General features: G+C 38.6%; 1 protein-coding gene across 6 annotated transcripts in view; it reads right to left on the bottom strand.

The window, feature by feature from the left end:
- Positions 1-14,465, bottom strand: part of MYO3A (myosin IIIA) — a 125,030-nt gene that overhangs the window by 97,140 nt on the left and 13,425 nt on the right. For all 6 annotated transcript variants that reach the window (XR_012628692.1, XR_012628693.1, XR_012628694.1 and 3 more), the window contains exon 3: positions 11,411-11,545. Coding sequence is in view for 3 of the 6 variants with exons in the window: in XM_074866401.1 (XP_074722502.1) it covers positions 11,411-11,545 (135 nt within the window). In the remaining 3 variants the exon portion in view is untranslated. The remainder of the gene's footprint in view (positions 1-11,410; positions 11,546-14,465) is intronic.

The following is a 14,465-nucleotide window of genomic DNA, read 5'->3' as shown; positions in this document are numbered from 1 at the left end:
TTGGGATCAATAATGTCAACAGGAGAATTTCTACTGACTGATGCAAACTTAGCTGAGGCTCTGGAAATCACAACAGAATCTTGTAAGCAGATAGGGTGGTAACAGCAAGCACCTCATAGCTTTTACTGCCTGCTCAGAACCACATTGCTTTTGTTCACTCTTCACCAATTGAGAAACATTTCAAAGCATGTTCTTCTTTTGTAGCAGCATTTCTATATGATTCGGTGTTCAGACAGTAGTTCCAAGTACTACCATGTCCACACTCCACATCATTCTTTTTTTGTCTGTATTCCCACAGGAAGACAATAATTTAGTATAATTCACCATAATTTAAATTACTGCAATAGAAATCTTCCCTATTGAGTTTGAAAGCGTGGCTGGGGAAGCACAGATCCAAACAATAGGGCTTGTCTAAAGGCTCCTTTTACAAAAGGAGTGAAGCTGAAACACACTCAGCCAAAAGGCAATTCCTCTCCTTGCAGAAGCATGCAGGACAGGCCAGCTTAACCGCTCTAGGAGTTGCCTGCCTCTCTCTGGTGAGTACAGAAGGAGGTTCAGCGACTCTGTAACTGTCATGGGACCCTAACGCAGCAAGAACATCCTGAAGGACACTCGAAGACATTCTTAAAGAGAATTTTGAAAGAACCAAAAGGATGCTAAACTCAAAAGACTCTTTTTCTTCTTTAAATAAACTACTGGAATGATTAACTCAGAGGGGCTAGATCAGACAGAACCGAAATTAAAGCGCTCTGTAAACTGATCCCTCCCTGCTCACTGTGTCTGTGCAAGGCAGACCCTTGCTTCCAGGGTTTGGTTTCAGCAAAGTCAGCAGCTTTCTGAACTGCAACAAACACTGACATCCTTTCTGGAGCCCAGGAACCTTCCCTTTTTGTCACCACTGACACCTGGCTGGCTGCTTTCTGTATGTCCTGGCTCCTTGTTCCTTGCTATAGTACTCTTCTCCCATAGTCTGCAGCCTCCAGCCCTCTCTGACCAACAAAGAACAAGGACAAGGAGATCTCTCTCCCTACAGACAAGTCCATTTGCTCCAGTCGCTCCCTTTATAAAGGGACCCAACATGTAAACTGAGAACAACACAGTAAAATTATATTGTCTATCACACTTGAATTTGTGTTTAACCCTTAGGTGTCTGAAGCAAAGAGAGACAACCCTTAGCCCAAGCATTCTTACAATGATTGATGCCATCCCCCACTAAAGCTAAAGGAGGTTTGGTAATCTAGGATTTAACCAAAAGCTATGCAAATGGACATTTTGGTGTTTTGCCTTTTTTTTTTTTTTAAATAACCTCACATTTTTAGTGAAGACGTGAACAAAAATAAAATGTACAGAAAGCAAAGTGATGTTAAATATTAGAATGTGAGAGGCACAGTATTCACATCCTATTTAATTACGTAGTGGAATGGTAAAACTCAGGGGTTTTTTTCTGGGGTTTTGCTCTACTCCATGATGGCAAAAATTGTTAGAAGTTACTCAGAACCAGCTTTTTGCACGTACAGAATTCTTCAGCAGGTGGGTCATAACACATGCTCACCAGTTGTTTAAAGGATACAAACTGTGCAAACCACAATGTAATATGAAATACTCATTATGCAGAGAAATTACGAGTATTTACTAAAACTTGGAAGCATCAAATGATAGTTGTAGCCACACATCTTTGATCTTGAGAAAATAGGATATAATTCAAGCACAAAAAATTGCTATAATTGGGAAGCAAAGAGGGACACATTAGAAATGGAGAAATCAAGGCTGATTCAGACATGTAATGGATCAAAATATTCAGTGTTGGTCTGAATGGAGCAATTATAACCAAAGACATTACTGAAAAATGACCCACGTTGAGAAATCGAAAAAGCAATTTTGAATTGTTTAATTTTCCTTCTATATATGTCATTTGGAAATACCTGACAATATTTAGACAAATGACAACTCCCTTCCCCCACCCCATCTCCCATAAAACCCAAATGGACTAGCTATTTTCCACTATGCTAATTTCTTGAAAGATTATTGCTTTATAGTAAATCTCCCATATCAAAAAAAGGTGCATATCTGCTTTCTTATTACAACTCTTATTATATATTCCATTATACAGAACAACTTCCATCCAAAGCTTTTTTTTAAACTCCACAAACTTGCCTTTATTCCCTTAGATGGAAACACATTTGTGTATAGTAACTGTTGTATCTAACAAAAGCAATGGTAATCATGCCAAAGGAAAATCATGAATAAATTATTCATCTGTATGTACCACAAGGTCCTCTATTTCATGTAAGAGCGACTGATATAGAGATGTCTCTAGTTTATCTCAGGTAGGCTCATCTCTTTGAAAGCCAGAATGAGACCATTGGGTCCCGCTTCTAGGCATTCCCACAGATTCCTGTGGGACTCACTCCAGCCAGTGCTTGTTACTCAGAGAAGCATTGCAGAAAAATGCATGTCACTGAATTCAGATTTTCCCACTCTTGCCAAAACTATCACAGCAATAAGAACAACTCCAGTTTCCATAATCCTACCCATTCCTTATAGCTGTCTTGTTTTTTTAAGACAAAAATCTTAATTCAAATGGAGTTCAACAACTGAAGTCCCAACAGCTTCAATGACATGAATTTGCCCGCTAAATTTTAGATACACTAGTCTAAGTCACTCCCTCCATGCAACGTCCCAAAAGGAGATTGCATGCTCAGTGTCTTGCCAGGCTCTGAGCCTTCCTGCAGGCTGCAAGTTCTGAGGCTGCAGATCTTTTCAGCCAAAAGCCCTTCCACATCAAAAATAAGCATTAGCTGCTTTGCAACACTGACAGCACCTCCCCTCTCCCTCTTCCACAAACTGAGAGGTGCCATGAAGAGTGACAACGCCATTAACTGAGAAAGGAAAGAGATCAGGCTAATGGAGAGAAAAATACTTTACTGCCAGCTGTCAGGACTTACATGGCTCTGGAAAGCTCAGCAAGAGACAAAGACAGAACTACCTGCCTCACTCTGAGATTTTCTTCTCCATGCCCAGCCTGCTTTGACACAAACAGCACTCTTGAAGCTGTAGTCTATGCCTGGATGCAAAAAAGGAGCAGTATCTTGTGAAGAGTCTTGTGTTGCCCATGTGGAGGTGACAGCACATTCTCACTGCAAGAACCGTACCCACCCCCTGCCCCATATACGGTAGAGGACTCCTTACTCTTTTAGACTGGGATATGGGACTGAGGTGAAGACATTGCATCCCTGGTCAAGGAAGATTATCTAGATCAACAGATGTTTAAAAATATCGATCAACTTACCTAGAACACAGAATTTATCATCCCCCTACAGAGCTCATAAAATCAAAATTAATGAGTTAGAAGTAAATATATTGTCACCTACCGCAAAATTTGAGATGAGTGTAAAGATTGAAGAACCTGTCTTGGTTGTTTGGGGGGGTTTGGGGGGGAGGCGGGGCGGGGGGGGGGGAAGAGGGAGGTGTTTGGTTTGGTGTTTGGTAGTTGGGTTGTTTTTTTTGCAGTTTGTCTCCTTTCACATTTTACATCACCCAGTCTTCCAGCTCTCAAACAGCTGAAGCTTTACTCGTGTTAAGCCACACAACAGCAGCAGAAATATTTGGATGACAGACCTCTGCCCTTCTTTGTGTGTGTGGAGGTAGGAAAGGGATCTGAATTTCATAATACATAGACATGATTGTCCTGATCTTAGAAGTTCATATGATGCTTCTGGCTATTTTAGCATCAGTTTTTAAAAAATACCAATACCTAGATCTTACACTGGACAGTGGTTGCTCTTCTTTTGTAGAAACCACACTGTCAGTATCTCAACTGCCCAGCTGAAAAAAAATAATCTCCCTTCCCCAGTGCAACTGGACCTGCTGAGACTGACACTTCTCTAGATGCACAACTATAACTTCACAAATAGGACACTACATAACAGAGATTTTTTTTTATTTAGAAAAAAGAAAAAAGGATGCACTTCAGTGAATTACACCATATATTAGAATTACATGCAATGTCAAAAAAACAACATGATCAGAAACTCTTGCATGTATAGTAGGTTAGTGAAGGATCCCAAACTATTAGCCAGACAAGATTCAGGCATTAATTATACTCATTTTTCTCTGACACATATGTAAATTGTGCTGTCACTGTTCATTTATGAATCTGTGAGGAAAATTTATACATATTTCATGAACTCTAGGGCTCTCTCTGTGACCACAGTTAGCATTTACAAATATCTGGAAGCATCTGATTTGCTAAACTTCTCTCTCCAAACACGAAATACAACAGTGCAACAGCACTGTGAGCAGACTCACTCCAGGCCAGATGTAGCAGTGCAGATGTATTGTTCGGCTTTCTTCATTTTACCCAGGAGCTACTGCAACACCTTCTTCTCTTGGCCTTGGTGAGTTCTTATCCCTAACCAGCCACCTCTGACCATGCCACTCTTCTCTTGAACCCTCACAACAGCTGCCCTTTGTCAGTCATGTCGGATATGAGCTAGTTGCTTTTAGTGTCAGGACCTGTAGCAGTCCTAATACCTTTCCTCAGGCAGCAACAGATCTACACCTATCCTTGATCAAGTGCTGGCATCCATCACCAACTGTCAACATAACATGTTCCTTTCTGCTTTGATGGAGCAGCCAAGACAAACAGAAAACCACATCACTATCCTCCAAATCCTCTCAGTAACTCTCCTGTGCTGCAATGCTGACAAACACTTGCAGCTGCTTGAGATCACAACGGACTTCTGCTATCCCCTTGGTTCTCCGTTTCCAAATCCATTTGTTCGTTTGGCTTAAAGCTTTGATATAAGCTCCCTGCTATGGAGGCCCACTTTTCAGACTGGAAAGGAGTAACTGATGCTCTACATGTTGTGCTGGGCTCTCCATCTCTGGGCAAATTCAAGAATGGTAATTCTTCTAAAGGATCTACACAAAACCAGAAAGGACTTGTATCAGGGGATCTCAGCTTGTTATACACTCAGTACATGTAAGCGACTCACCAGACAATTGCAACTGCCCTTATAATTGGTAATTGAGTGGGAACTACACTGGTTTGCTACCCTGTGCTTATCACACAGCAACAGTCTTTGTCAGACAGGTTCTCTCACAGTTCTTACCCTGTTGCAAGCATTCTGGCTACATGTGCAAGCTTTCCCAGGCCCCACAAGCCTCTAGAAGTAATCTAGCAGCAATGGACTGCCATTACGCTGGTACAGCAGGTTGGCGGTTTGGTATCTTGGCACTTTATTCCTTTTTTCCATATAGGGCTACAGTGTCCTCACTCAGATTAAATGGAATCCACACCATGGGTTTGTATGTTGTTTATGCTTGTGAAAAGAGGACCAGGTGAACTGAAGCACTACAATTTTCTGTGTTCTATTTTAATTCAAACTCCTGAGAGCTTCTGTTTACTGGGTTTAATGGTTTTGTTCTTTCTGGAAAAAGCAACATAAATAGAAGCATCCCAAGGATTTAAAAAGATATTTAGATATTTGTAGATTTAAAATTTTTCCTCTTGATGTTAACTCTAAAAGATCAAAGTTAAGTAACAAATTTGAATCACTTCAGGCAAATTTTAAATTAGCAAACAGCTGGCAACTGGATCACAACAATCCTTCATGATAATCTTTCTGTAATTCCTTTGAATTACCAGTGTCTGGTTAGCAGGTTCAATTAACATCAAGAAACATCCAGAAGATTGAACTCAAAATATACTGCCTTGCCTGCAACAACGTGGAATGATACAAGGTTACTGATTTATTTAATGCATTTAGTTTCCCACATTATAAGGTTGAGGGAATGGAAAATGCTAACATGCCACTTCTTTAGAGAAGCAGGTTCCAAGGACAAGCTATTCTACACTTTCACATGATTTCTCTGATGAAGATTACACTAGAACAAGAAAAGGTTCTACATGAGAACGAAGACGAATCAAGTTCACTTTAGTCCAGACTCTGCACAGCCAGCGCTGGTACAGATTGCACTAGCTACTCAAATATTGTTTGTGAAGGTACTTTTTAAGTACCTGGTCAGAAAACAGAGCTTTCAGTCCACTGCAAATTGTAACATATTCCTCCTTTTCAAATGAACATGATTCTAAATTTCTTACTGCACACTGAAAAATATTTTGATTTGGAAATGTCTTCATAATGTTGAAAACATTATATTCTAGTATGTGGAATATTACATGTAGTAGTAAATATATCATAATGACACAAAAAATAAAATTGCATGCTCTAGGAGGAGACTGATAGCATGACAGTATCATCATCAGGTTTACTGTGTCCCTAAATGGATACTAAATAGAACAGTCTGAGACATCCTTAATACAACAATCACGGTTGCTAGAGAGCATGAGGGAAATGGACTGCAAAAATTGGACAGACTCTTCCTAAATAGCATCTTCTAGTGCCACCACAGAAGACTGAATGCTATGCTACATAGACCATCAGTCTAACTCAGAAGGGCATTGCAAGTGTTCTTGAAATGTTCACGTACACACTAGGAGAACCAACACACCTAGAAAGAATGCTTTTACAGTCTTATTGACATTCAGCACAAAGCACTTTATTTCTATAACTTCCTGGAGATTCCCTCCACCTCTCCAGAAATGGACATAGACCTCTCAAAAATGGAGAGATTTCTACAAAATGCTTTGATATTATGAAACTGTATTTTTAGGTGGGAAGTCACTCCATTCAAACTTTTTTTCCCTACCAACCTAAGTTTTAACTCATGAAAACAAAATCTTTTTTTTTTTACTGTAAAAATAATGGATGTTCCCTCTATTTCCTAAGCATAAAAATATACTGAGAATGCTAGCTTACTTACGTGACTCACAAACACAAATCCATCTCAAATATGGCATGCATAACTATGCGTCTTTTGAAAATGGACCGAGATGCTTCTTGAAGTTCTACCTGATCTGTGTAGGAAACAAACTATAGAAACATGTTGCATTATGATTCTTGGTCTGTGGCTTACAGTAGCAAGTAAAAGGTATGTAGACCTACCATTTACCGTGCGGTGGTATTTTTGGCCTTCATTCGGTCTTGACTAGGTTGTTCTTTGCACTAGACAAGGGCTGTGCCACTTCTTCTCCTCATCTGCCCCTGACTTAACATGTTCATCTGTAGGGCTTGATACAATTTACCTCTCTGCTCTATCTTCCATGAGCAGATTTCCAACTATCTCAGATCTATTCCCTTCTGAGCTAGCATCCAGAGCAGAAAGAAATGGGCTATAGCACATTCTGCCTTAGCTGTTTCATCATGCTGATGTCTGCTGACATGGAACTGCTAAGCTGATTCATCCCAAGTGTAATACTCAAGTGGTTTCTTTTCAACACAGACTCAATAGGCCAATTTCTTCTGCCTGCATCTCTGGACACACGTGGCAAGAATTCTCCCTCCAGCAATATTCATTATTATAAACGTAATTAGGACAGCATCCACACAGGGGCTGATGTTCAGCCTATCTGAGTGCAACCTACAGAGAGAAGGGCATTTCTGAACTGAGAGTCAAGAGTACTGTTACTCCATACAGATGTATTCCTCTTTCACATTCATTCCTGTAGGTGGTTTCCTTAAAAATGCTCAATTGAGAAAGTTAGGTTACTTTATTACCAAAAAATGCTAATGATGCTAAAAGCTCTCATATTATTAGTTTTCCTTTAGTTTTTAATTATTTGTTAAAATTTATATTCTATACTAGTCTCTGATTTAGGTCCTTATGGGTTAAGATGAACACAACATCATAGCTTTACACTTTTCCTACAATACTATACTAGTGTCACAGGCAGAACTGTGTTATGCAGAAAGGTTGTTTATTTTTCCAAGTAATCATTATACACGTTTTTTAACTTATCAGACCTATACCAAAAGGTTAAATCAAGGTATGAGATTGACTATGTAGCTCTTGATACTTTATTATATCAAAAAAGTATTTGTTTATTTTAACAGGAAAAAAAAGAACAATAGTTCCTACTCTCTTAGAAGCATATTTCCAGCTCACAGCGCTGTAACTTCAAAATGCTTTACAAGATCAGTTAGGTAGTCTGCACATTGGCACAGAGAAATACAACAAAGAAAATTAAATCCAAGTGTTCAGCAGAAAATGAGGAATTTCACTTCAAATTAGAAAAAAGATTTCTATAAAGGCACATCCTATTAGGCAATTATTAAGTGAAGAGATTCGGAAGAAGTGTCATGTTTACCCAGGATTATTCTGTAACAGATCATTTCCATCATTCTGAAGCGACTGGTTTTGGCTTCTGTAGACCAAGAAACTGTCAGATGACCCACACCAATAGGTCAGCTCCAAATTCCATTTAGTTGTAGGTAAATATTTCTTGATAGTCATCTGGTTTAATGATTTCTAGTCAGAGCACAATGCCTTCAACTTGGCCTGTGAACATCCAGTGCCTCGACTGTTGAGGCACTTAGAGTGAGCAGCAAATCAAAGTCTCAATTTTAGTTAAAAATGAAATGTCCAACTACCTTGTCCAAGAATTTGAGAGTACAGGTTCAAATTACATAAGAATAGATACATTTTGGAAAACTGAGATGGAAGGTGGGGCAGAATATCTCACACCAAGACTGCAATAATCTCATCATAAACCCATCCAAGGTCTTTTCTAGTATTCAGAATGGGTGGTAACTTATGAGGTCTGACAGTTTTATGATAATTCAAGTATTCAGGACTAAAATCTCTCAAGAACCCTTTATAATATTTTAGGATAGTCTTTTTAAGTACTTGGTCAGTTTTGGCCTCAAAACTATACCTCAGCCACTTATCTTAACCTAGTTCAAATCCGATTAGCCTCTTTTCCCCAAAACCCAAACATGATCAAGTGCAACGCAAAACAGCTACCAAAAACTATGGGATACATCAAAAATCATCACACTACATATTCTAAAAAAGGTGTAAGAATTGAACAGTACAGTTCATAAAACCAATGCTAAAGACTGAATTAGGAGAAAAGAAACCTGGCAACAATCTTTCTTTCCAGACTGGCTTGCTGTTGATATGTTGCAACGGGACATGTCTTAAAGAGCTGAGGATTTTTTTCCTTTAGGAAAAAGTTATTTAATAGCATCTAAATACACAGATTCAGATTCAAACACTCCACAGAGTAACTCTGTTGGTAAGCTACAGTGGTGGATCTAAGCCCATTACTAAATTCTGAGTTTTGTCATTTATCAAAACCCATTCCTAGTGGAATTTGAGAAACTTACCGTCCAAAACCTCCAGCCCACAGATTCCATCACAGAACACAAAAGCAGAGCAGAGCAACAAGCTCTGCTTTCAATGCCCCACTGCTCCTGTAAGCTCTTCCTGGCAGCTGCAGCCTTGCAGGAATCCAGAATACTACAGTGCACAAGTCTGCATGTGATTCTCTACTTTTCCTCCTTGACATCATTTTGCATTCAGATACTATGGAAGCTGCTTCAGATTATGCAAACTGCAGTGGTCTACACTGTTTGTCCCTTCAGTCTTTGGGAACATATCTACAAGCTATGTGCTGAGTGCAAAAGGTCCGTCTTCATTTCAGAGGATCACACAGAATTTGCAGGGATTAGTTGATAGGGGGTTTTTTTGAGCGATGGAGATGAGAAAGATCTCCTCCTTGGCATCAAATTTTGCAAATCTAAACTTCAAGACTGGATTCCCCTCTTCAGGGGAAGCAACGGTTCTAAAGTGAAAATGCTCTCTTATGATAAATTAAAAAAAAAAAAACAAAACACCAAAACCCAAAGCAATGGAAACAAACATCTCTGTAAGCTAAAGTAAGGACTAATCACCACCTTTATGAATTTAGACACCAATATATTGTCAAAAAAACCACCAACAAAACAGAACTGAGATGATGAAGATATCTTAGTTCTTGTGAACTGTAGGACACCCTAAATAGCTACTATGAAAAACAAACTGCAACAGCCCTGTAAAGCTGCAGACAAACTTAAAGGAAGGTGACACTTAAGCAGAGGAATCTGTTCCACGACAGTTTTCTTTCATAGATACTTTTATTAAAAGGAAAGCTTCACCAGTCACCATTGGAATTTATTTCTCTACTCATGCATATCTATGCGTACACACACCAACTGAAATCCACTGCATTCAGAAAGCATCCAAGACTACTCCACACGCTCCATACTAGCACTTGCACGTGTACAGCTGGGCATGCAAAGAGTAAATATAAAACTTATACTCCAGATGTAGGCTTGTGTTTTTCACATTAAAAAAGTAAATTTGTGCGAAATATAAAAGTTAAAACATAAACACTTGACTCTTTTCTCACAGTCTGTACCATCCTGCCTGTTTGGCATCCATCCTTTACGGGCCAGAAGTTCCACAGATGGAGTTTCAAATGCCCAGCAGACGCTACAGAAGCTAGATTTTCAAAGATGCTCACTGCACAAAGAGCTGACATCTTTTGATGTCAGCCTAACCTAATAATTTATTACAATTTCCAATGGAAACTATTCTTAAAAACACCTTCCCAATGCAAGCCAGAAGAATTTGGAAGAGATTTTAGAACTTAAGCATTTTTTAGAGCTTGCTTCCAGGATTATACACCAGTGTATCACTGAGGTATTTGGGAGGAGATCTGATTTCACTTAACTGACAAATCATAAAATACAACCGATTTTTCATTTTCAACCTTATCAAACACTGATCAAACATCAGCAAGAGCCTTAATTGTTAGGAAAGGCACACTATTCCTGTCAAACATTCTTCATTTTCCTCTGGGGAGAGGAGGAAGTTTTTGCAGGTTATAGTGAATTTATGAAAACAGTAACAATCAAGCTCTTTGCTCCTAGATTTGCTCCTAGATCTTTGCTCCTTATTTAGTCAAAATTAAATACCAAAACACACAAATTACAGGCATTGTCTTGCTCTGACTCCATTTGAAGAAATCCTGCTGCTTTCAACAGTATTTGGGCAGTAACCTATTTTTATTGGCTTATTTACCTATTTATCCATTTACTTGTACAGAAAAAGCAATTCAATTAATTAAATTCTATCATTTGGAAAAAAAAATCATCATAGTTGTTTCTTTAACTGTTATATCATATCTTAGTCATATTTAAAGAAATGCTACCAGAGGAAGATTCCCATGACAAGCCAAAGAAAGATCTTAGGTAGAAAATCCTGTGAAGTCTTATTAGAATTTATACCCTAATTCTGAAGGCACAGCACTATCAGTATAATATTAAAATAAGAATGCTGAACTCAGAACAGACCATTAATTCAGAACACTTAAAAGACTAACAACAGCATTTATCACTTCACATGCAACTACTCTAAAGAAAAAAAATCAAACAAATGACTTGCATCTCATTCACTGAGTTTATACTCAACATAGGAATGCCAACTGAAAGAAAACTCTTATTTTTTCTGAATTATTTACCTCAAGAACTAGCCAAAGCTGGTCTCCATTTTTCACATCTTTCTTATAGTACATGCCGTAGAATTTGACTACATTGGGATGATCGGAAAGAGCTTTCAAAATGTTGTACTCTGCTTCAATTTCTTCATCAATATCCTAGTGTCACAAATGAGAAATACATAACAGTTAATAAATGAATAACGATAGCCATTTAAAAAACCCAACACAGTATTTTCTGGCTATTCAAATGTAGTTTGAAATAATGCAAAGAAAAAAACCAAACAGAACATGAATGTACCATTTGCAGGGCTACAAAGCTTGGTTCCTACTCAATACAAATGAGTCATCTGTTTTTTTTTTACTTGGTCTCTATCAATTTCAACTAATGAACACACTGGGTATGACAGAGCAGCCCTCAGGAGAATGGGGAAGGAGCATTTCAAGGCAAAGCCAGTGCAATCCACAAATGGGTAGGTATTCAAATGCCTCAGGAAGTCACACGTTACCCTTGAGACAAGAGAAGTATCCCCAACTAGAGATGGTGCAGCTGGAACTACCTCCCTACCCTTCTGAGCACAAACAAGTATGACTGCAGCCACATCTTACTCATTTATCATCCCACTTTCTAGAATCATCTGGGAATTTTTCTCATTTTCTGCTATCATAGAAATTGGTGACATCCATGATCTCTCCGGGTTCTCCTACTGAGCTATAGGAGTTGTGGTTTTTTGTCAGTCTTTCGTTACAGACCTTGGGTGTCTTACACAGCAAGGGAAATCCATTTGGAGGTGAGAGATGAGGACAGGTTTTGCCAACACATGCACCAGGAGCTGTGCAAACCCTGCCAGACCAAACATGGATGCTAGCAACAGTGGGCACTGGATGACTCAGGTAATCCCTTCCACCTATGCACTGGAATTGCTCATTGAGGGGACACTATCAGACTGCGTTTCAGTCACACTGAGAAAATATTTGATCCATCCTGGCCACAGGTAAAGGCAGAAAAGCTGCAGTCATTTTCCCCCATTGTTTAGATCTAAAAAACCCCATACTTGTTTCCGATTTAAAACATTTTTAATGCAATTTGCTATTTACAGTCACCCAAAAATAAATAGAAATGAAAAGTCAATTCTAGAGGAGGGCTACCTATGAACTCCACTATCCATATGAATGCATTTCACATCAATGAAAAGTACCTACTCAGTGCTGAAAACCTGTCTCACCACTGCCAAATGGAAGTGACCATGGCAGAGAAAAGGGATGCTTTGTATTCCCAATGAATGACACTCCTTCTCATTTTTTTCACCACCAAAGGCATCTGCCCCTAAGAGGACTTTTCTCACTTGTTTCTTATACAGGTCTCTCCAATGCTAAATCCAACTCAAGTTTCTCATATTAGCCTTTTATCTTGAGACCAGCTTGACTGGTCTCAAAGAACTTTGCCCATCACCAGTATCTTCAGGAATTGGGCCATTAAAAACTTTCATACTGAGATTACAAGAACAAGTCTTCACACAGGAAGGGTTTTAGAGATTTTTGTTGTTGTTGTTGGAGTAGCTGAAAAACAGCAGATATTTTCCTCTTTCAAAAAAAGGAAGAACTCTAACTTAATTTTCCTGTAAGCACAACACAGAATACAGCCAATAAAAGAAGAGGTGCAAGAAAGGAAGAAAGAAGGAACCAAGGCACTGAAAGTGGCAGAGGAAGGAAAGGGAAAGAGTGGAAAATAAGAAGGGATGAAGAGAGAAAATGCATCTGGCAAAAACAAAAGGACAGATCATAAAGAAAAAAAACCACCCCCCACCCCCCACCCCCCCCCCCCCAAAAAAAAAACCCAACCAAAGAGTCAAAAGCAAAAAAACTACACACAAGACATACAATAGCCCTGGCTGCCTTGGGGAACTTGGAAGAGAATTAGCCTACTGTTCTACTGTGATTTAATAGAGGTTTCTGTCTCCTGAGGAGTACTCATATTTTATGAGATTTTTACTATTACAAGGAGAAATTAAAAGAGAAAGAATGAAATTAACAGAATATTAATTCTGAGCATACTTGAAAGAAAAATTTTCCTCTGCATTTTACAAAGGAAGAGAACTTGAGATATTTGGTTGAATTGAACATATTTACCTGCATAAGAGTACCTCTTTTAGAAGGTAGAGGGAATATTTTCATGTGAATTTAGACATAGGATAATTTGGCTAAGAGCCCTAAAGTACAATGGTGTTTACTTATAGCCCTGAGGACTCTCAGTTCCATCTTCATATAATCTCATTTCAACACCTTCACTTTCCTGTTTCAGTTTCAAAAAGCTGAGCTGTTATTCAACACAAAGAATCTGAGAGCTCTAAAGGATTAAACATGAAATGCTTATTCGAGTCTCAGCATCACCCATGATAATTTAGTTTCCCAGTTTAATTTGGAAACACGAGTTAAACCAAGTGACATAAAAACACATTTCTTCTGCTTGTGTTTTCAGTCTACCTCTCAAGTGGCACAATTCCGAAACCATCTTCAAAGAAAAAAATTGTAAAATTTAAAGAATACAGAAAGATTCTTTCTTCATTGCAATGGCTCCCTCTGCAGCCATTAATAATACTTTCAGTTTAAACAAAAATAACTAGTTTATTGCTTTTGCCCTATTTCTAATATAGGATTGCCATTTTAACAGCAACATGGAGGTACAGCAGCTACTCCAGACATCCTGTAAATAGGAGGGGAAAAAGAAGAATAGTATTGTTAGAATAAAAAGGAAAATATATTCAGTTAAAAGATTCAAATCTTGGAGTGTGATGTTGAATGCATTATTGACTTCCATTTTTTCATTAAAATGAGGAATCTGTTTTCATCAGTTACATGTTTTCCCTTCTTCAATTTCTTATGTTGCCTCTCTATCCACCGTACTTCTTGTCTTCTTTACATTCTACATAACCTTATCTCCTACTTAATTTATTTCTTTCCTCTAGTATCAGCTTTACTACCTCTTCTTTCTTCCCGTCATCATCCTTTATTCTTTTCCTACAACCTCCAGTGTCCACAACATGGTACACATTCCCTGATGCCTTCAGTAATCCCTGTC

Source organism: Strix uralensis, chromosome 1 (genome assembly GCF_047716275.1).
Source record: "Strix uralensis isolate ZFMK-TIS-50842 chromosome 1, bStrUra1, whole genome shotgun sequence".
Lineage (NCBI taxonomy): Eukaryota > Metazoa > Chordata > Aves > Strigiformes > Strigidae > Strix > Strix uralensis.
Note: the sequence above shows the minus strand (reverse complement) of the source record. Positions and strands in the feature narration are given on the sequence as shown.